A 22,075-nucleotide genomic window follows, 5' to 3' on the forward strand; every position below is an offset into this window, starting at 1 on the left:
GTACAAGGAATTTACTCTGGTGTAGTTGGTGTGGCACAACTATTCTATAAATAACAATAACAAACAAGACTAATAGACATCATTAAGACTGTACATAATATTATCATGTGTGTTTGCATAGGCAGCTACTTGTATTTTGCTATACAGCATTAATAAACTTTTATTTATAGTGATTTGTTTGATTTAATATTTATCCAAGAACGATTCTACATTAGAAACTATGTTAGCACTAATTTGATATATTAAATGTACTATATATGCTTTGTTCTTACTAGAGATTGTTGTTACTGTTACCTGTTAAAATAAGTTAAAATGCAACCTGATTTGGGAAAACATAAATTTGTCCAACTTGTACATACCTTTCCAGAATTCTGTTACATTACTTAGGCTAAGGGACAGACAGTTTGCTCCAAATGTTATTTTGCTTTCAGTCCCATCTACAACATCAATTAGGTCTATGTTTTCTTTTTTCAAGGACCAAGATGCCTGATTCATATTCTCACTAATTGTACAGTTCAGATTTTGTTGTGACATATACTTTACACGACTTTGTGGTGCATTAATAGTCACAATTCCTGTCAAATAAGAACAAAGAGAAATCGTTAAATGCATTTTAATGTATAATACGTTATATACTGCACATTACAAGTTCTCAACCTGGAGGCCCATAACTGAGCTACTTTTTGTTTTGGCCAGCTTAATTCAAACTAACAGATTTCTTCATTGGGAATTTTGATTTTTTCTTTCTTACACAAAAATTACTTTTTTTAGATTTTAAAATCTTCATCAGATGCAATATATTCCAGATTTCCTATGATTATGTCGAATAAGTGTTTGATTATTTATGAAAGCTCAGTTGGAATAAAAATCTGTTTGCCTATAGGACAAGGTTTGGAAATGAGTGATATCATCAGTACAATTAAACAATATAACTGTTAGCAACTAGCACTGCAAACTGTTCTTTGGATATACAGTATGTTGCTATTACCAATATTTAATCAAGAAAAGAAGAAAAGTGTCTGCTTATTAGCAGTGGACAAATGCAAACTGGATATTATCCTTTGGCTCTGGAGTTTCCCTGGATGGAGTATTACAACACTCCCTCTGACCGGAGTTTTTGGAATCCCAGTGGGTTAAGTCCTGTTTGCCCCCGACTACACATTTTCACATCAAAAAAGCTACAGCTGATTTCATCCAAGAACAGCAAGCGAACATAGATGATCAAGATGAAAAACTGAAACTCAGCAATTGTTCCATGGGTTTGTTACTTGGAGCTTCACCTCCCAAAGTTTACTTGTCTGTTTCCCCAGTGAAAAGTCTCCCCAAACTCTTTGATCCTGCCGACTCCTTGACAGGTCCCTTGTCCAGTCCAACCATGTTATTGGATCTTTACTGTTACCAGCAGAAGAGTCTGTGAGAGCAACAGAACCCCCCACTTCTGTGTCTCCTGATGCTCCACTTAACAGTTTGATTGTCCCTACTTATGTCAAGACTAAGGTGCTGTGTTTGAGACAGGAGTTTCAGATGATTGGACCATCTGAACATGAGTACTGTAGTTCAGAAATCTAAAAGTCAAACTGTGAGAATCACACATAAAAGGTTACAAGTTTTAACCATGTAAAATACAGAGCAGTTTGTCAAGATCTCAAAAGAAGAAGCAATCAAAATTACTGAAGGTTGATTTGAATGTCAGATTTGAATCAACCAATCAGATCCCTGGTAAACAAGAATTTGGAATGTCTTTGTTGATGGCTAATAAATAGCAAGCAACAAATCAGAGATTACAAACTTGAGGAAAAAGACAAAAAAGTTGAAGAAATGATACCTTCAAGCAATGGATGATGAAAAGGAAGGACTGGAAGAATGAAGAAATATACAAAGGAATAGATTGAAAAGTATCAGAAGGGCAGAAAAAGGGAGGAAGGAAAGGAAAGAATAAGAGAGAAAATGGAATGCTTTCTTGAAAAATCCATTGAACTTTTCAAAATCCCTCCTTCCAGGGGTGAAGACAAGTTTAAAGGCAAGTAAAGAGGAAGTAGAGAAGTACGTAGCAGAGGCGCATAATGAATGTCAAAGAGAATAAAACCTAGGGCAGGGCCCCCATATAGAGATATCAAACCATGTTTGAGATGAATATAAGTGAACCTACATTAAAGGAAGTTAAAGACAAGGAGCAAATTGGCACCTGGACCAAATGGAGTGCTGTACAAAGTTTACAAGAGCTGTCCAAAACTTTTGTATGGACTATGGAAGCAGCTAAAGGTGATTTGGAGGCAAGGAAAGATCCCTCTATGTTGGCAGGAAGCAGAAGGTTGTTTTGGGCCAAAGGAAAAAGAGTTGTGTGAAATAAATCAGTTCAAAACAATATCTCTTTTAAAAGTAGAGGGGAAGATAATATTTGCAATTCTGGCTCATAGGCTGATTATGCACCTGACAAGAAACAACTACATAGACACTTCAGTGCAGAAAGGTGGTGTTCCAGGGTCTCAAGGGTGCATCGAGCACACAAGTGTAATAAGCAACTGATCAGGGAGGCAAAAGCAGCAACAAGGCAGTTGCGTGGCTTGATTTTGCCAATGCTTATGGTTCATTGCCTCACAAACTGATTGAAGAAGCATTATTTCATTCCAGGAAATATACAGAACATAATCAAAAGGTACCTGAGCAATATAAAGATGAGTTTCTCTGTAGGAAATTCCATAACTTGAGAATGGAATTGTGACTGGCTGTACAATTTCAGTTACCTGATTTTTGATGGCCATGAACCTAATCATTGGAAGTGCAGAAGAGTCCAGAGGGCCCAAGATGAACTTAAGCATCACAGTACCATCAATCAGAGCATTCATCGATGACCTAACAGTAACAACCACTAAACGAGTGCAAGCCAGATGGGTTTTAAGAGCCCTGAATACAGCGGTGAAGTGGGCAAGGATGAAGTTCAAGCCCCGGAAATCAAGATCATTAGTAATCAAGAAAGGAAAGATCATTGACAGGTTTGTGCTTAGTGTGCAAGGATTTGCTCTCCATAACAGCAGAAAGAATTAAGTGCCTAGGGAAATGGTTTAATGCAACCCTAAGGGATACAAATAATACAAGGGAAGTGGAGAAACGGACACTAGAGGGATTGAGGTTGATCGACAGAACTGGTTTACCAGGCAAGTTTAAGGTTTGACTTTATCAACATGGATTATTGTCAAGGCATCTGTGGCCAATGATGCTCCATGAAATTGCAACCATCACAGTTGAATTTTTGGAGAAAGTAAACAGCTTTCTCCACCACTGGCTAGGGGTTCCACCCAGCTTTACTAGCCTCGGTTTCTACAGCAGATCCTCAAAGTTACAGCTTCCTTTTGTCCTTGGTCGAGGAGTTCAATGCCACAAAAGTCAGGCTTGCAGTAGCTTTACATGACTTGAAAGATGAAAAACAAGAAAAGCAAGAATACAGTACAGACTAGATCAGGCAGTGGAATCTGCAGAAAGCCAAAAAAATATTGGACAGCCAACTGTTGGTCATCAAGGTCTGGGCTATGCAAGTAAGTATAAAAAGAAAATGGAGGAGAGCAGCTTGATTCAAGAAGAAATAAAAAGAAGGAAGAAGAGGCTTGCAGTTTGAAAGCTATACAGTTGTGAAAACAGAGAGCTTGGACTAGATGGGAAACAACAAATAGAGAGCTAGCTTGGAATGACATTTGGAAACTTGAGCCTTTGCGGATTTGGTTTCAATTACATTCAGTCTACAATGTCTTGCCCACTTCAAGTACTCTCCATAGATGGGGGCTAACTGAAAGCCCCAGCTGCACACTGTGTGAAAGAACAGGCAACCTTGAACATGTGTTATCAGGTTGCAGTGTGGCATTAGGGTAAGGCAGGTATCAATGGCGTCACGATAAGGTACTCAGGGCACTAGCCATGAACCCGGATGAATTTAGAAAAGGTATAAAACCTCAACTAGCACAATCTAACATTAGCTGGAGAAAGAGCACAATACTAGCTGGAGCTAGACCTGACGGCATCCTTCAAAGACACTTCAGCAGAGATTAGTCAATGGAGGTCGACTTATACAAGTGACTTGTGTTTCCAGACATAGTTCAGACAAACTTGCGACCTGATGTAGTCATGTCGGCCTCCCAGAGAAAGGTTATAATCCTCATTGAACTGACAGTTCCTTGGGAAGAAATGTGCCAAGAAGCTTTTGAGAGAAAAATAGCAAGGTATGATGAGCTTGTGGACAACATCAGAAGCAAAAGTTGGAAAGCCTGGTTATGGTAGGATGCTGCGGTTTCCCAGCCCAGTCACTTTGGAGGATGTTAGGAGAGCTGGGGATCAGCAGCAAAGACAGAAAGTCAGCAGTCCAACAGATGAAAGAGGTGGCAGAAAAAGCCTCATGGGGCTCTGGTCCATGGGATGAACCAGTATGGTTGCCACAAAGAAGTAGTGACTGATCATCACTGGGTTAGGGGATGAAAATTCTTGTGACAGATAGACCTAGCTGGTGATGCCATGGCAGACTGTTTCATCTAATCTGAATTTGATACATATACAGAAGACATGAAGTCAATGAGAGAGGAATTCAAGACCAGAGAAAGGACAAGTAGTGAAGAGCTCTACTGGACCGGGGAAGCAAAGTCCAATACACTGGCCCACCCTTTTCAGTCAGTGACAAACTTACTTTCATTCCACAGAAATGCTGAATAAGTTTGAAAGCCTCATTCACACTGCACCTCACATCAAAGAAACATTAAAGATGATGCCTACTTCCCTGCTATCCAGAATATAAGCGATAAGAACACACCAAGCTTCTTGATTTTTTTCAATTCCTAAGGGAATAATTTGCCTTTGCCTTGTGTTTGGTTTCTATGCTAGATAGAGATTATTGTTGTTCCATATTACGTAATTATGGAACTCCATGTCTATTTCAAATTAAAATTAGTTTTATTACATTTATCTGTTCTCTATATCCTGGTAATGTTCACCTTTCTATTATTTCTCCTTTTCAACAGTTTCAATTAAGAAAGAATAAGGATTTAAGCTCCTAGGTGTTTTTTTATGAAGGACCATTAGCATTTATTGTATAGATATTACTAGGAACTTCAGATCTAATACAGTTGATCTAAGGAAAGCAACTGGAAAGATTTTGTGAATATAACCAATGTTGTTACTCTTTTTAAACTATAGTAAAACAAAATTCATTATCTTAAAATTATCCTCCAAAACATTGCAGCTGAACTGACTCTCTCTTCTTTCAGTATTAGAAGAAATATTCATCAGTGTCTCACCTTTGGCTGGACTCAAGTCAGACACTTCTCATAGACTGGTTTAAAAAGTGAAGTTCAATTGATCACTAACTTAGGTTGGTCAATAAATCAAGCACCAAACTAAATATTTATCTCTCTCCCTCTGAGGCCCAGGACATCGCTAGTGCAGCTCCAGCCAGCTGAAGAAGATTGCCATCTATGTCAAAGCCAGCCAAGCTAGAAGCTTCAGCAGGAAATTGAACTACCTAGCCAATTGATATTTGAGTATTAATTTGATAGTTGAATGATAATTACAAGTGTTAAACTATTTAGAATAAGAGGTATAAGAATAATACAACCATTGAGTAAATATCAATCACAAGAATATGTGTTAAAATATAAGAATAAAAGTTTAATCGAGCTTGTTTTTTCAATTTAAAAAAAAGTTTTAGAGTGCTTACCTGTTGTTTGAAGGATAAAAGTGGCATTTAGAGTGTTTTGCAGATTTTCTGTCTTGTTTGCAAGCTGCTCTGTTGTAAGAGGTGCATTAAAATACACTTCAAAATCAACAATGATGCTTCCTTGTCTTTTGTTCATTTTTTATGTTAAATTGAGAAAAAGAGAAAATGAAAAACATGTGACTCAAAGTAATGAAATTAATAAAACAATGGCATTGTCATGATTTTAAAATGTTTACCTGAAACCAATTATTTTCAAACTGTCAAAGCCACTCAGTGTGCTGTAAGCTTCTTTCAGCTGAAATATAAAATATGTACATAGAGATTCTTTCAAGCATTATTATTAGTACTGGTACCAATATAATCAGATGGACATACTGTAGTTGTCACACTTTCTTTAAAGGAACAATTAATAGGTTTATTCCATGCTGAAAAGAGAAGAAAGAAAATACAAAGTTTCGGCTGTGGACCCTTCTTCGGGCTTAGGAAAGATAGGCAATCTATCTTTCTTACACCCGAAGAAGGCTCCACAGCCGAAATGTTGTGTTTTCTGTCTTCTCTTTTCAGCATGGAATAAACCTATTCATTGTTCCTTTGCAACCTACGCATGCTGATGCAGCTACCCACCTGAAACACTTTCTTTAATTACTATTAAGATAGAGGAGATCTATGTGTTACAATATCTAGAAGCAAATCTCCAGGGTGAAAAGTATTATACAGAATATTATGTATATGTACATGTAGATAATTTTGTGTGATGTACTGATAGTACTGAGAAAATGTTTAAAGCCTCCTGAGTTTGGTCTGTATATTCATACATTTTAGACCTAAAACATTAAAAGTTAGTTCTTTATAAAAGTCTCAATTAAAAGTTAGAGATAACGTGATTAAAAAAAACAAAAAGGCAGCAGATATATTTGGATTGTTTAATAGTTTTAAGTGTCTACTGTTGGATCATTTTGTATAACCAAGGTTCTGGGATGGGTTGCTGTGAGCCCTACCAGTGGCTTTCTGATAAGGTGTGAATGGATCTGTGCATAAAGTAAGTACACATGCACAAAAAAATAAATATGATAGTTATAAAGTTGCATACTTACCGATGCAGAAATGCTTGCAGACAAATTAATATAGATGTAAGAAGTTTTAATTTGTAGGTCACTAATATAGGTTTTATTTAATGTCATCTGCCCACTTACAATGACTGAAAGAGTAAAAATAAAAAAAAACAGTGGATTATTTATAAAAAGTATTTAATCTTTTAAGAAAAAAAAGTCTGTTTATTACGGAAGCTTATTAATGCCACAGCAAAAAAAAATGAGGGAATTGCATTTAAATAAGAAAGGTATTGCGTTTACACAAGATAGTATTACATTTAAACGAGAAACCTTGTGCGCTTATAAGAGATAATTTTGTGCTATAATGCGATAGTTACTTTGTGAACAATATTGCCTACTATATTAATATCTTAGATTATATACTGTACGTAATAATATTGTTCCATGAAAAATAGCATTGACTTTAACATTAGAAGAATACCACCACACTCCTCTTGTTAAATAAATTAATGTGCAAAAGAATTAATGCTAAAGGAACATCCTGTGTTTGAACATTCTTGGGTTAAATGCGTGTTGTTTTCACCACACAATTATTGCATAAATTAAGTTTCTTGCTTAAACGCAATACTATATAGTTTAAATGTAATTTTTTTTTTCTGTGGTGCTAATAAGCTTCCATAGTTTTTTACAAGAATGTTCACTTTTTCACTTTTTTAAACTCTTAGCTCAAGATAGAAACACGTAGTTTTTAAAATATTATACAACTTTGTATCAATGATCTGCTTCCCCTTGTAACTGATGAATGAAAATAATTCCTTTAAACGTAACTGGGGAAATATCCTTCAAAAAACAAAGAAGATGAAAAAAGAATGTTTCTTTTCTCTTGGTTAAACAGTAAGATCTTACACTGTACAAGAATTGTATGTTAAATTTTACCTGTCCTGACAAATTAACTTATCTTGTAAGCCCATTATTCTGTGGTGCAATTAGTATTAGCAACACAAAGCTAAGCTTAACTGTAAATCATAAAACTTGTTAGTGTATAACATTGTGGCCCCATTGTAGTCCTGGAGTACCAGTGTCTCAGCATGTTTTTAAGCCAACTCAGCTCTTAATGAACCAGTTAAATATTGGTTTGATTTAGCAACTTCTTCCAAATCTCCAGGTATTGATACATTAACAAAGTTTGAAAACCTGCAGATGAACTGGCCTGTCATGTCCACAGTATACTACTGTGCCATGTATAAACAACTTTATTTTTAAATTTATATTTGTGTTAGATTTTATGCATTGATTACATGAATCAGGTTAAACAAGCAACATGAAATGTAATAGCCAATTACTGCTTATGTATTTCATTATACATTGTGTGATGAACTGTCATTTTTCATACATCTCCTTTAAACGATATCTACCCACTAATAGAAATTATGCCTTTCACAGAAAGAATAACTCTACATACCCCTCTTCATAGGCACACACATTGGCGTTGAGTTTTGTGCTGCCACAATGCAGTAGTCATTGTTGCAACACTCAGGGTTAGTATCACATACAGAACCACTCCAAATGAAATTGTTATTACAGCTACAGTTTGCTGTTTCTCCATTGATGTCACATTCTGCAAAGAATTGTATTTTACTATAATGTTAAATGACTTAATAATCATAAGCAAGATATATATCTTTCAAAGATTAAATAAATTAATCTTGTTAATCTTCTAATAGGCAACATATCTACTTACATATACTGTACGTACTGTACACATCAGGTAGAAATAATTACATTTGAGAATGAATATTATGTGAGGTTATACTCTTAATGGGATAAAATAAAAAATACCCCCTTCAACAGATGCTGTTTAAAATGAAATATTACACCAACATAATATTGTAAATGTAATTTGGCATCCACATTCTATTCTTAGTTGTATTACAATATATAAACTAATTGGAATTTAGTGTACTGTAAAGTCTTTCAAGAAATGTATATTTCCCCATTTTGTCAAATGTAAACATACTGTATATTGTATAGTATAAGTAAAGACAATTTTATTTATGAAACTATAATTGTTTTTCATATTCTTGTACAGTGCTGACAATAGGTTTGTGAACCTCTTAGTATATTATGTCCCAATAATAGATAAAGTTAACAAAACAGATGACAGAAAACATGATGCTTCTTCAAAGTATATATATATCCTTAAATGATGCAACATTCAATATCCATGTATGACAAAGTATATGAACCTTTAGATTCAATAACTGGCAGCACACCCTTGAGCAACTTTCTTGACTGCTACATAATATTTCCTGCAACCATTAATCAGTCTCTCGCATCAGTTTAGAGGCTTCTTGGTCCATACCCATACCTCCTTACAGAGCTCAACTCTGTGACATTTGAGGGCAGCCTTGTGGCCTGCCAGCTATTTTCAGATCCTGCCACAACATTATGATGATTTGTAGGTCTGGACTTTTTTACTAGGTCATTGTAAAATGTAGACTTTCTTCTTCTGTGACCATTTTGTGTATCTGTTTGTATCTGCTTGTTTAGGATTACTGTCTTGCTGCAAGACCCACTTTCAATTCAGCTTCAGGTTATGTACGATGACCTGACTTTCTGTCTACAATCTTCTGATACAATCCAGAATTCAAGGCTGTGTCAATGATGACAAGCCATTCAGGTCCTGAGGCACCAAAGCAATGCCAAACTGTCACAATCCTACCACTATATTTGACCATGCAGTGATCCTCACATAACTGCATATCCACTTCAGGGTCATGGTTAGGATGAAACACTTTTCTTTGAAAGCAGTGTTTGGTTTTCTTGAGGCCAAAGAATCAAAGACCTTTGACTCATCTTTCCAGGGAGCATTGTTCCCAAAACCTTATGGATCACCTATGTGCTCCTTGGTGAACATCAGAAGGGATGCAATGTACATAGTGGAGAGCAGTGGTTTTGTCCTTGCTATCCTCCATTCCTGTAAATTCATTTACTGATAGTTGTCAACAGTCACAATGTGAGAGTGGCTTGTAGTTCCTTGGATGTTACCCTGGGGTTCTTGTTAACTTCCTTAATGATTTTTCAGCTTGTCCTTTGGGAGATTTTGGTAGGATGACCGATCCTGGGTAGAGTGACTGTGGTCTTTCCAGAAAATCTGTTTGGCAATAGATTGGTGGAGCTTCTTACAATGGTTTTGTAACCTTTTCTGGACAGAAGAGCATCAATAACCAATTTTTTCAGAGATTTCCTTAGATTTTGACATGACTTGATTCCACATTTTGTGATGGTGATGAAGACCAGACTTCAGACAGAATATTTCTGTAGTGACATTTTTACATATGTTATGACCTTCTAAGCCCAGCCCTAAAGATCTACCTAATTATTTAATCATTTGATTCCAATTATTCCCTTACCTGTGCTAATAAACCTTTTTCACATTCTCTGTGCCTTAATAACTTACTCACTGTTTAATTAAAAAAATGTTTCAAGAGACATGGAATTGGTTACCATAAACCTATTGGATGTTTGGATTTAAAAAGACTAATTTATGTATGCTTTTCAATTCCTTGTAAAATCTTTGTTTTTTCTTTGGTGGAGGAAGAAACAGTACAAATATAAATTTATTTACTGAAGCAGTTATAGTATTTCTGGTCTCCAGTATAATTTAAGCAGTGCAAGATAGATTTTGAATCAGAAACCAAACAGCTTGGTTGTTGATATTTTTTAAATCGATGTATTAGTGTTAAAGAAATTACATTTTAAATCGGCAGGGTTTTAAATCAAATAGATGTATTGCTGGACTTAATAAATCTTCGCCTTTTACAGGGTAAAATAACTGAATCTGAGTCTTTATCACAGAAGATTATGAGGGAGCCTGTTTTGAAGTTAAAAATTCTCAAAGTCTTTCACAAAGACAACTCAATGAATTTCTTCAATATCAACAGTGTAACACACACCAGGGGCTACAAGAAGACAGTGAGACAGTTAGAAGCCATAGGAAAGTGTATTCTGCAAAGCAAAACAGGGAGCAGGACAACGTTTTGTGGGAGTTTGGAACAATCTACCAATTGTCAAAGTCTGAATGTAAACCTTGGATCGATTACTAGCAATCAAACAACCTATATGGAGTCAATACTCTAATCTTGTTTGTAACCTTTCTTATGCTTATACAGTACGATAGTTCTTTTGAAAAAAATATTCAAATTAAACACCAAAAAGAACAAATCATTTAATAAATTTACATCTCATCATAGTATATATAGCCTTCTTCGGACACCCGAAGGCTCCACAGCCAAAACTTGTGTTTTCTTTCTTCTCTTTTCAGCATGGAATAAACCTATTACTTGTTTTATTATATATATACTGTATATATTACTGAAGTAATTTACAACATTTACAATTTATAAAAATGTGATGTATGTGTTTATTTTACCTGTTGTAACATTAAGAGAAATTATAGAGATATCATCCAAGTTGATTGGAAAACTGTTCGAAAGTGATGCTAAGAAAGCCGTGATATTTGAGGCTGCTTCTCCTTCCATGATGAGCTCTGCATAATATGCTAATGATGAACCTAGAAAAGAAGAATGGATTTGCTACCAACAGTAAAATAAAAACTAAATAACCTTTAAGAGTACATTGTCTCTTTCTTCAGTCTCATTGCACTTTTAAGGGATTCAGAAGGAGGGTTCCAAGGTTATGAAATGGAATGTGGCTTCCTTCTAGTGGAGCTGCATTTTTCTGCAAGTTACTAGATCCGATGGGGAATTGCTTAAGAACTGTTGGCATTTAGATAATCCAGGGTGATGAAGGGTGATTGGATTACAGGTGTTGCTATTGTTATATTTTGAACTAATAGGTGACTTCACTTGTTAAAGAATAAAAAAAAAGGCTACCACACAGATTTCCATTATTGTTGGCTCTCCTGCTGAATAAGCAAAACAATTATTTTAATACTCTACAGCCAAGGTCTCAATTTCTCATTTCCTAGAAATGTTTTATATAATCTAAAAATATACATTTTAAGACATAAAAAGCATAAACATCCATGCCTTGCAAATGATGTGAATATTTTAATCAATACTTGAATGTTCAAACTGAACACTCTTACAAGGTGCTTTACCAAGTATGAACCGGGCAGGGTGGTGAAAACATTCCGAATCAATTGATGGAAGTTTACATCTTTCATCCATAAAATATTCATTTTGAGCATTCAAGTTTTAATTAAGTAAATCACTTTATTAATTTGTATGTATTTGCATTTGAACAAAATGGGACATCATTGAACTGGGCACACATAGATAGACATACAGCAGAAACAAGACAGACAGAAGACAAATAACTTGTCATCATTTATTTGGACTGAAAGAACTAGAGCACCCAGTGAAAATCCACACAGACACAGGGAGAACATACAAACCCTCCACAGATAGCACTCCAGGAACTGAACACAGGGCCCCCTGCTCTCACCAGCAACAGCATGCTGCCGTTATTAAAACATATTGCGTTTAAACACAATGAAATAAAATTCAGGCTCTGAAAAAAAGAGTGCAGGTAAAGACGTTTGTGTCTGAATGCATCAAAAATACAGTAAAATCAGTAAAATGATCTTACTTTGTGCCGAAACCTGTTTAAAAAACAAAAAGGGGAAAAATCAGAACAATAAATTGTCTCTCTATGAGAATATAGGAGAATGAATATTAATTAATTTACATTTTTTCCACAATGCCAAAGAGCAGGTTTTGATGTCTTACAGAAAACTGTTTCATGTCCATAAGCATATTGCTCCCCCCCCTTCTGTTGTGATACAAAAAATGTTATAGAAGTCCCCAAAACATGTGAAGTACAGTATATTAGCCTCTACTGCTTATTATACCACATTCTCAAATTGTTTAATTCTCAGTTTTAGGTTACTGTTCATGGAATATAAATGTAGCATAAGTTATCTTATCAAATCTTTCATTTTCTCAGTTGAAATAAATAACAGGCAGGCCAAATGCTCAAACAATATTGTAGTGTAGCTGTAAGTAAAATAGAATTTGTGATGGTTTTAATGAGGAAATAATTTAATATAGATGTTAAATTATTCAAGAATCACAAACCCATTGGGTCATTTGCACCCAATTTAAAACACCTTTCTCCTGGCAAACTCTTCAATATCTTCCTTCAAAATGACAGGATGCTATAAAACCTTGTTCTTCATTGCTAAAGATGTCAATGCATTTAGTTTTCCTTCCTTTGCTGTTGGTCAGAGGCAATTTTTCACATTTTAATTGAGAAAATGATGGTTCTCTAGAACAGCTAGAGAGTTACAGTTACAGATTTTGTGGACATTCAAAGGCAAGTGTCTATATTATGTCCCTCAAGCCTAGCTTGTACTGTACATGGTCTTTGCTGGTGTCTCTGCTTTTTGCAAATTGAGTTATTTTTAAATGTTTTGCAGCTACAGGAACACTGCAAATATTGAAGGAATTACATTGATGACAGTGCCCATTTTATAATCTAATTCTTTGAGGGTTTTCAGTTCAATCACAGATGGCATAATGCACAATGGCATAAATGAATGCTTCTTAAATAATTTAGTGAATGACACAGACTTCTTCAATTTTTCTGTTTTAGTTTTTGAGCTTCACTGTTCCCGAAAAACCCATTGATTAGTAGTAGCATAAAATGAACAAACTGCATTTTTTCTTTGAAGCTAGCAGGATCAACTAATGAAATGGAACTTGGGCAACAATCTTGTCATACCTCACCAATAGTAAACAAATCAATACATAAATCTCTTTGTACACAGTTCAAATGACATTGGAGATAAAATCTAGTTTTATTTTAAATAAGATAAAGGAATATAATTTCTTATAAATATAAAAATGATATTTTAAAATATATTTAGAAAATTAAAAAATAGTTATTAACACATCTGACAGAGCCTCTACTAATTGTTTGTTCCTCCATTCCTTTTTTTGTGTTAAGTAGGTCTGAACTTTGACATTCTCTTCACAAAATTTCAGCAAGATGTAAATGTGGATTCTCACCTGAAAATAACAGAATCCCAGGTGGCAAAGCATAATCACCACACAAACCTTCATTTTGTCACTGAAAGATAAAGAGCATTAACACACTTATATCATGTCATTGTTACACCCACGGCATCACACACAGCTCCTTTAAGAAGGCATAGACTCCGCTCAAGCATATAACCACTCAGCTTCCATATTCTGCACCACACCCCCAGCACTTCCCTATTTCAGGAAGCCCTTATGACTTTCTCTTCGCTCAGTGTTGGATTCTTGCGTTCTATTCCTTGTGTCTGATATGTGGCTTTTGATCTAAGGATTGTTTCTGACCACCTTTTGGACTCTGTTTTGGCTTTGGTTTCTATTTTCCCTTTTGGGAGTACAATCCCGGAATTCCTCTTTGACTAAGGCTCTTGGATAATGTTCTGGACTTTGTTTTATTCGCTGACTCTATCTGTAAACTCTGCCTAGGATCCGTCTTGCTATTTCTTCCCTTACTCAGATGTAACAGAATACTGAGCCTAAAAAATCATGGATCCCACGGAGTTGGATTCTATGTGTGCCATTTTGGCTCTCATGCAACTACAAGCCTCTTTACAACAGATTTCGGGACAACTAGTCAACCTGTCTACTGCCTCAGCTCCACAGGACCCACCCGATCCTCCCACGGCTACACATCCTGCTACCGCTGCTACTCGATCCTCACCACTAATAACACTGGAGAGATATGATGGAAACCCGGCAAGATATTGTGGATTTCTGGCACAATTTTCCAGCTCAATCCAGAAAACATCACAACTTCTCAGGGGAAAATAACGTCTATCATCTCGTTGTTGACCGGATGGGCTCTGGACTGGGCTACATCTTTAATTAAACATGGAGCTTCTGAGATGTGTGATTTAGATCAATTTTAGAGAAAACTAAAGGCAGAGATCAGCTGTGCACCCTGCTCCAACCCACATAAATGGAGTGCAAAACCAGGAAGTGGGAGAGAATATACAGGAGAAGAAGCATCACTTCACCAGTCTTTCACTACTGCACAATAGGCTGCTACACATATTAAGACAAGACTTGGGGCCTTGAGCCATACAGTTATATAATAATCCTTCAGGCTGAAGACAACCTTTGGTTATGCTGCACGAGTCATGCTATTACCACTTGAACTGCTGAGTTACTATTATAGTCTCAGGGCTGAAAACTCAAGCCACTTGACTGTATTACAAGACATGCAAGCATGGAAGGGGCCAAAACGTAATCCTTTTCTCTCAACACAGTTTATTATTGAAATGGCACCCCTCATGCTTCCCAAATATAAAAATGCATTGCAGTAAGAAAAATGATTACTTACTGTAGGTGAAATGTGATTCTCCCAAGAGGTCACACAGCTCACTCTGTAATTCAAATGAAGAAAAATTGTAAGAACAATAAAAAACCAAATAGAATATAATAATTCCTGAAGATTAAATGGTAATACTGAAATTATTGAAATTCCAAAGAAGAATTACAAGCAATCACAGCTCCTGGAACAAGTTTTAAACATTTTTCAAATAATTAGTTTCCACTAGTTCTGACTAATATTGAATCAGCAGTACATAAATAACAATACAAATTTTTAATAACTGATATCTATCCACTGAGTTTTTCGGTTTAAGCATTTTCTAAAAACCTGTAGTAACTCTACGTATATTACTCTGCACAAATGCAGAAGCTCACAGTATTTAGTGTTTTTAATGATAATGGAGGTCAGTGATGTAGAGAGTGTTACATAACAACAATGAGAAATTTCAATTTTCAGACCTCCACAGCAATTTTAATCCCAATTTCTTCTATGTAATTCAAATAAAACACATGTATATATACTAAAGCATATTCATTATAAAAATAGCAAGTTTTATAATGAATTAATAAAGCCAGGCAAGTCTTGCAGTGGAGCAAACAAGCTTCTTCTGTTAAAAACACAAAATGGAAAACAAAGTGTGGTGCCATGAATTAGTGTATTAAATGTGAATCTGTGAGGACAGATTCCTCTAGAGAAGTCTAGAGAAGGAGTGGAGTGAAGAATGGCTGAACTAGTGTGAAAATGTCTTGCATTGGATTTCTGCTGAATTGAATTAGAAATGTACCTAATTTAAAATGCTGAGAGAAAATAAAAAAAACATTCAACTTTACTTTGTAACATAGTTTTAGTGACTATCACACAAAACTGATTTAATATGGTCTAAAATTCAGGAAGATAGTATAACTCTTACTTTTATTTTCAACATATGTGTTGTTTCAATTAATTAACTTTATGAATATTTACAGTACATATACAACATATACAAGATAGACAGAAAAATATATACAGGAATGATAGATGTTAATCTACCTAGAGTCATGAAAAGCTAGAAAAGAGGCTAAAATAAAAAAAGATAAAAAATACAGTAATAAACAGTTGTGAAGGTCAGGAGTCCGTGTTCTTACATATCTTAGTTTTCCAGCATTACACGTTACAGTAGTTGTAAGAGTACAACTGGAATGTCCAATATGGATATGACCTCAGATCCTTCCACACAAGATCTCTACTTGATTATAGTGCAATATTACACTTGTAGGGGCAAGGCTTATTAATAATACAGGAATTAAGTTTGCCGCTCCCTTGCCAGTCTCTCTCTCCCTCATCTTAGCGGTGCTGGACTCAGAGAGCCCATTCCATTTGGTTCAGATTTAAGGTGTTGTTCTATCTGATAGAGTTTCCTGATAAGGAACTACTCCCAAGGCTGAGATTCTTCAGCCACCCTAATAAATGATCTCTGGCATCTTACTGTCTGGGAGATTCCAAGGGATAGTCTCATATCAAGGTTTAGAACCCTAAGGTCAGAGAGCATGGTTACTCATCCTCCACCTTGATCAGCATGTCAAGAACTGATAGAGTGGAGTAACCCCACATGGGTCTCAATTGACCTCCGAACTTTCAACCAATGAATGACCATAGTTCCTCCAGATAAAAGAGACAGCACAGGGCCCAGAAAGTGCCCCTCCAGGACATTCTCAGACTCATCTCGGACAATCACGTGACGACCAGTGTGTCCGAGTACCAGCACTTTACTTTGTTCTAAGAGTCGAGGCCAGAGGTCACCTGTGCGTAACCAAAGGATCTGCCCAAGGTTAGCCTAGCAGCAAGCCTCGTGAACCGCTTGTACCCCACCGCGAACGCTCGCTTGATCAATGAGTGAACTACGGTCGGAACAGCTGAATCTCAGTATTCAGGACTAACGCTACATCTGGAACGAACCGGTCTTCTTCCCGTCTAAAGAGTGTGAATTGACCCGCAATCACTTTTCATGTGCACAAACGCTGCTAGTTCAGCCAGGACTAACTAGCTGGTCTTCAGAGAGTCACTGCAGCAGGAATCTCTCCCTCCTTCAGGACTGCCTGACACTGGCCAGGGGACGCCGATTGGACGCAGCAACAGCCTGTCAATGTTCCTTTGTGTCCACAGGAGATCTGAATCCACACAGATTGGATGAGTATTCAACATTCTGCATTACAGCTCGAAAATTCAATTGTTACCTCAACCCCAGTTGATATCAATTTAATTCCTATGAGCGATGTACTTGCTTAAGAGTATCTAGTGTAGAAGTTGTAATCAAAGCTCATTAACGAAATGGTATAAATGAATGGTATACTGAATGTATGTCTCTCTTGGTTTGAAACTGTTTGTGATTGAATATGTACCTTTTGTATTCTGCTAACCCTCACTATAAGATCTGTTATGTTTATATGCACATTTTATATATTAATAAATTTATTCTCGTGTATTAGTATCCATGTGTGTGCGTTGCTGAGTTATTCTGCAAGTTCGGTTTTCTAACAGCCATCAAAGAATAATTTTGACTCTTACTGCTACAATTAATAATTGTCCAAGTAAATGCACAAAACCCCTACACACTGAAATTAACACAATATTTGTTTCAGATAAGAATCTATGCAAGTAAGAGACCAGTGTAATTCTGGAGGGTGAACCTACAGCTCAAGGTTTTGTCAATCCTCCTCACCACTTTTGGTGAAAAGAATATGTATTACAGCCCCACTCCTTCTCATTATGTGGTCTGAAACTATTCCTTTAAGAAACACTATGTTTATGTGAAAAAGTGCTATTGTAAATTATAATGTAATTGGTAGTTTAGAGATAGAAACTGAGGATCAAATTTAAACTATAACATAATATGTACGAAGCTCAATGTTTAACATTTGCTGTATATCAGTAATTCACTACTGGTACTAGAGGTCCACAGTTTTTATTGGTGGATGTATAACCGGCATAGAATGAACAAGTTGTGAAATAAGCAGGAAAAAGATCTAATATAAACAAATTAAATAAGCAATTGATTCAAATAAAGGCTGCATGAATCCAGGATGGAATGAGAACCAGAAGTCATGACTGCCGCTAAGTGAATATCAGTTTTATACATCCACAAAAAGTGGTACAAAAACTCATAAACATATACTCAATTTTTTTTATTAGTAAAGCTATACACCAAACAAAGGATTTACCATGTAGCCAATTCATTATTCATATAAATAATTTTAGTAGGAAATGAGTTGACTTCAGTAATGTAAGATCAGATCATTTAATTCCTATTTTTAGTACTGTCTCTCGTCATTTGACCGCTAGGGGCACTAAAAACAACACGGCAATTATAGTGTAGAAGACAAGGTTGTTAAAGCCAAAGAGAAATAAATGTGTTTTATTTCTTATGCAATCAATAATCTTTTGTTTCTTTTTAAAATTAAACCATCAATTTTATCTTGTTATATATTCCTTATTGTACATACAGTACAGAAACATATTCTTTACAGCTGTAATATGTTAATACTGTACAATTCAATAAATTCCAACATTTATTTTCAAAACCTTTTCACTAGTGTCAATTTAAGACCATCAGGTGTCAAAGATACAATATTGATTAGATAAACTTTTGAATATGTGATGAAACTATGAAGAAAATGATAGCACAAAATCTTCTTAACGAAGTCTTAACCAGTGGAATATTCCACCAATGCCGTTGAGACGTTCCATGTTAGAAGGTAATAAGGAACAGTTTACCACAGAAATAATACAGGAGTATAGGAATATGGAACATATAAATAATAGTATTTTATATTATTAGAAATAATAGGAATTTATATTATTATAAAACTATTTTAATTTTAAGTAGTGCAGGTGGGTAGCTGCGTCAACATGCGTAGTCTGCAAAGGAACAAGTAATAGGTTTATTCCATGCTGAAAAGAGAAGAGAGAAAACACGTTTTAGCTGTGAAGCCTTGCCACCTGATGAAGGCTTCACAGATGAAACATAGTGTTTTCTCTGTTGTTGTTTCAGCATTTTCATTTTAATACTAGTGGTGAAGCCCAGTTTATTTTTTTCTCTCTCTTCTCAAAAAAGATCATGATTTTATTTGAGAAATTGTATCTATACTGATGTATCCTCATGCCATTGAAGTCTTTTACAATAATAATATATTTCTGAATAAATAAAACACATATGAGTGGCACAGTGGTCAACATTGCTGCCTCCCACTGCTGGGGCCCTGTGTACAATTCTGGATCTGGGGTGCTATCTGCATGTACTGTAGTTTGTATGTTTTCTCAGGGTGCTCCGGTTATCTCCCACAATCCAAAGACATACAGATAGTTTAAATAGCTTCTAAGAAAATGAATATTACCCAGTATTGCCCAATATAACACTGCACAATTTCTACAGATCAACATGATATTGCCAAAGACAAGTCACATTTTGAGAAGGCAAGCCATATTTTGTTTCTGGTAGAAGCATCTGACAAGATAAATAAATGATGTTACACTTGTTATATAAAATAATAATATAAAAAATAACTGGTAGTAAGGTCAGTGTGCAGGATTTTGTTTGTAAGTTTTTACCAGACTTCTATTGATTTTTCAAAGCATTTAACTTTTGTTATTCTTAAGTAATAGTAAAGAAAATAATGTAAAAAAACAAATACTAAAAGTATAAATATTACCAGCACATGAAAACTGTCTAATAAATGGCAACTGTTCAAATGTTATGGGTTTTGTAATGATTTGCAAAAGACAAAACAGGAAAAATGTAAGAAGCAATGACAATGTTTCCATCTGATTAGCAAGATGAAGAAATCTAGCAGGAATATTACAAATTTTTATGTAACAACTTTATATTGAAAAATGAGTTGGGGTGATGAGTTGGCTGAAACAAACCACACAGAAGAAAGTAATTTTGCATTTATCATTAAATGCTTAAGATTTATAATCCAAACTAAGTGAAGAAGCAAAACTTTCCCACATACAGAAACAATCAAATCAGAAGCAGTAATCTGCTGAATAACTTTATTATTACATATTATGTGGTCTCTCAAAAGGGCCAAATTAGTAAAAGAGGTGAGCCTATAAATATGTAGCCCAGGGAAACTAGGTCCCCCTTTTTGCTCAGAAATAAAATTTTTAGCAGCACTATGCTAACACAGTTCAAACTAATTTCTTGGTAAAACCCCCTATTACAATTTCTAAGAAAATATCATTTGACCTCATAAACAATTTTTTATTTCCAACTTTAAAGTACATTCAGATTGTCAACCAAATTTCTAGTAGACTTTATACAGATCGAAAAAACTTAAGTATTCCACAGCAATGACAACATATATGCAGCATTTGATTGTTAAATATATGTGCTAGTATATTTTATTTTATATACGTATACAGTCTATCCCCAAGTACAGATTTTTGTGCATACCATTTTCTGATGATGATTTTCTGATTCAGAATTATCGAAAAGAGATGCATCACATCAGAATACAGTAGTGTTAAAATGTATAAAATACTTTCTGTTATACCATTTTATCAAATAACACTGGGTAAAATAATATACCATTGCGTTTTATATTGAAATGAATCATTTAGGAGGGAAAACAGCATAGATTCCTTTCAAAAGATGTGCCCCCTAACATTAGTTATACTAAATATGTTTCATATAGTCAAGTTTCATATAAATTCATATTTTAAGAGGTTTATAAAAATAGGTTATTTAGCTTTTAATTCTTAGCTACATTAGGCACAGTTCAATTTACAGATTTATACAGTTCCAGTGCAAATTTTAGTTCATCTGATTTTTTAATTAGGGAAACAGCTAATTTGCTTACTGTTGTTTTAGATTGTGTGTAAACATCATATTAAAGCTCTACAATAAGCTTTGCTAACAGCTAGCAATCTTATTATATGAAGAGTGATGTGTAGTCTTGCATAAACAGTTATATACAATTTGATCACTCACTTTTTATGAGTGATCTCACTCATAAAAAGTCAGTAAAATACAGTAAATTAGAATATTAGACATTACAGCTAAATTTACAGATGAAATTACCAGGTACTGACCTTTATTCCAAAAGAAAATTAATGAGGTTCCTCAAAATAAGGTTTCAGCAAGTGAAGACAGGAAATTAATCCATTCTTCCAAAGCTGTATTGACAATAGGAGCTTTTCTAAAATTCTGTTCGAGAAGATGGAAAGCAGGAAGACTCTTTGGGGGGAAAAGTGGATATGTAAGTTGAAAGTGCCTCAACAAATACCAGAGGCAAATAGACTCTCTGACAAATGCAATAGACTTGCTGTAAAATTTGCATTGCGAGTATCACCTCTGACCACCTGGTAAAGTTCTGTAAATACTGAAATCCATCACTATGCCTTTTACTTTCCATTCTTATTTGAATAGCAAATATATTTCTATTCAGTATTTCACATAAGATCTTAGTGTTCTGCACCAAATCATCCTTAGACACAATTGTAAGAAACTTTCTATTAGGTTTCTGGAAAAAAAAAGTTATTCTTCTGTGAGTAAAGAGTAGTGCATGGTGCATGGTTTATACAGAAGATTGTCAATGCTTCTTATCAGTGTCCATTATATTGGTTATGAACCAAGAACAAAAAACCAACTACTGTATGGCTACCTCAACCAAAACACTCCCAGAATGTGTGATTGTCATCATAGACTGCTTAAATATTCCCATAAAGCATCTAATGGCAGAAAGTAAGCAGTTAATGTTTTGCATCAATCAAAATAATCATTTTGTCATCTTTAAAATGATTTTATATTTATAATGTCTTTAATGTACGGCTACCAAGTATTTGTCTCAGTATAGTTTTACTGCATACAAAAGCATACCGTACATATTCAAACGGGCAGTACACATCGCACAAAAAAGGAGAAAAGGAGACCCTTCTTTACACAAAGGCCTGTCGGAAACTGGAATAATTTGCAAAGTCATGGCATTCAATTTAA

The 22,075-nt window shown here is 35.1% G+C and overlaps 1 protein-coding gene across 1 annotated transcript in view; it reads right to left on the bottom strand.

Moving 5' to 3' along the window:
* Nucleotides 1-21,362, bottom strand: part of adgrf3b (adhesion G protein-coupled receptor F3b) — a 38,568-nt gene extending 17,206 nt beyond the window's left edge. The window contains exons 1-10 of the mRNA XM_088904722.1: nt 21,172-21,362; nt 15,112-15,154; nt 13,782-13,842; nt 12,361-12,373; nt 11,180-11,320; nt 8,210-8,365; nt 6,790-6,893; nt 5,932-5,990; nt 5,696-5,820; nt 360-575 (exon numbers count right to left, since the gene is read on the bottom strand). Of these exons, the coding sequence (XP_088760848.1) occupies nt 360-575; nt 5,696-5,820; nt 5,932-5,990; nt 6,790-6,893; nt 8,210-8,365; nt 11,180-11,320; nt 12,361-12,373; nt 13,782-13,835 (868 nt within the window). The 5' untranslated portion in view covers nt 13,836-13,842; nt 15,112-15,154; nt 21,172-21,362. The remainder of the gene's footprint in view (nt 1-359; nt 576-5,695; nt 5,821-5,931; nt 5,991-6,789; nt 6,894-8,209; nt 8,366-11,179; nt 11,321-12,360; nt 12,374-13,781; nt 13,843-15,111; nt 15,155-21,171) is intronic.
* Between the last annotated feature and the right edge of the window lie 713 nt (nt 21,363-22,075).

Source organism: Atractosteus spatula, chromosome 2 (assembly GCF_055471065.1).
Source record: "Atractosteus spatula isolate fAtrSpa1 chromosome 2, fAtrSpa1.hap1, whole genome shotgun sequence".
NCBI classification, from domain to species: Eukaryota; Metazoa; Chordata; class Actinopteri; order Semionotiformes; family Lepisosteidae; genus Atractosteus; species Atractosteus spatula.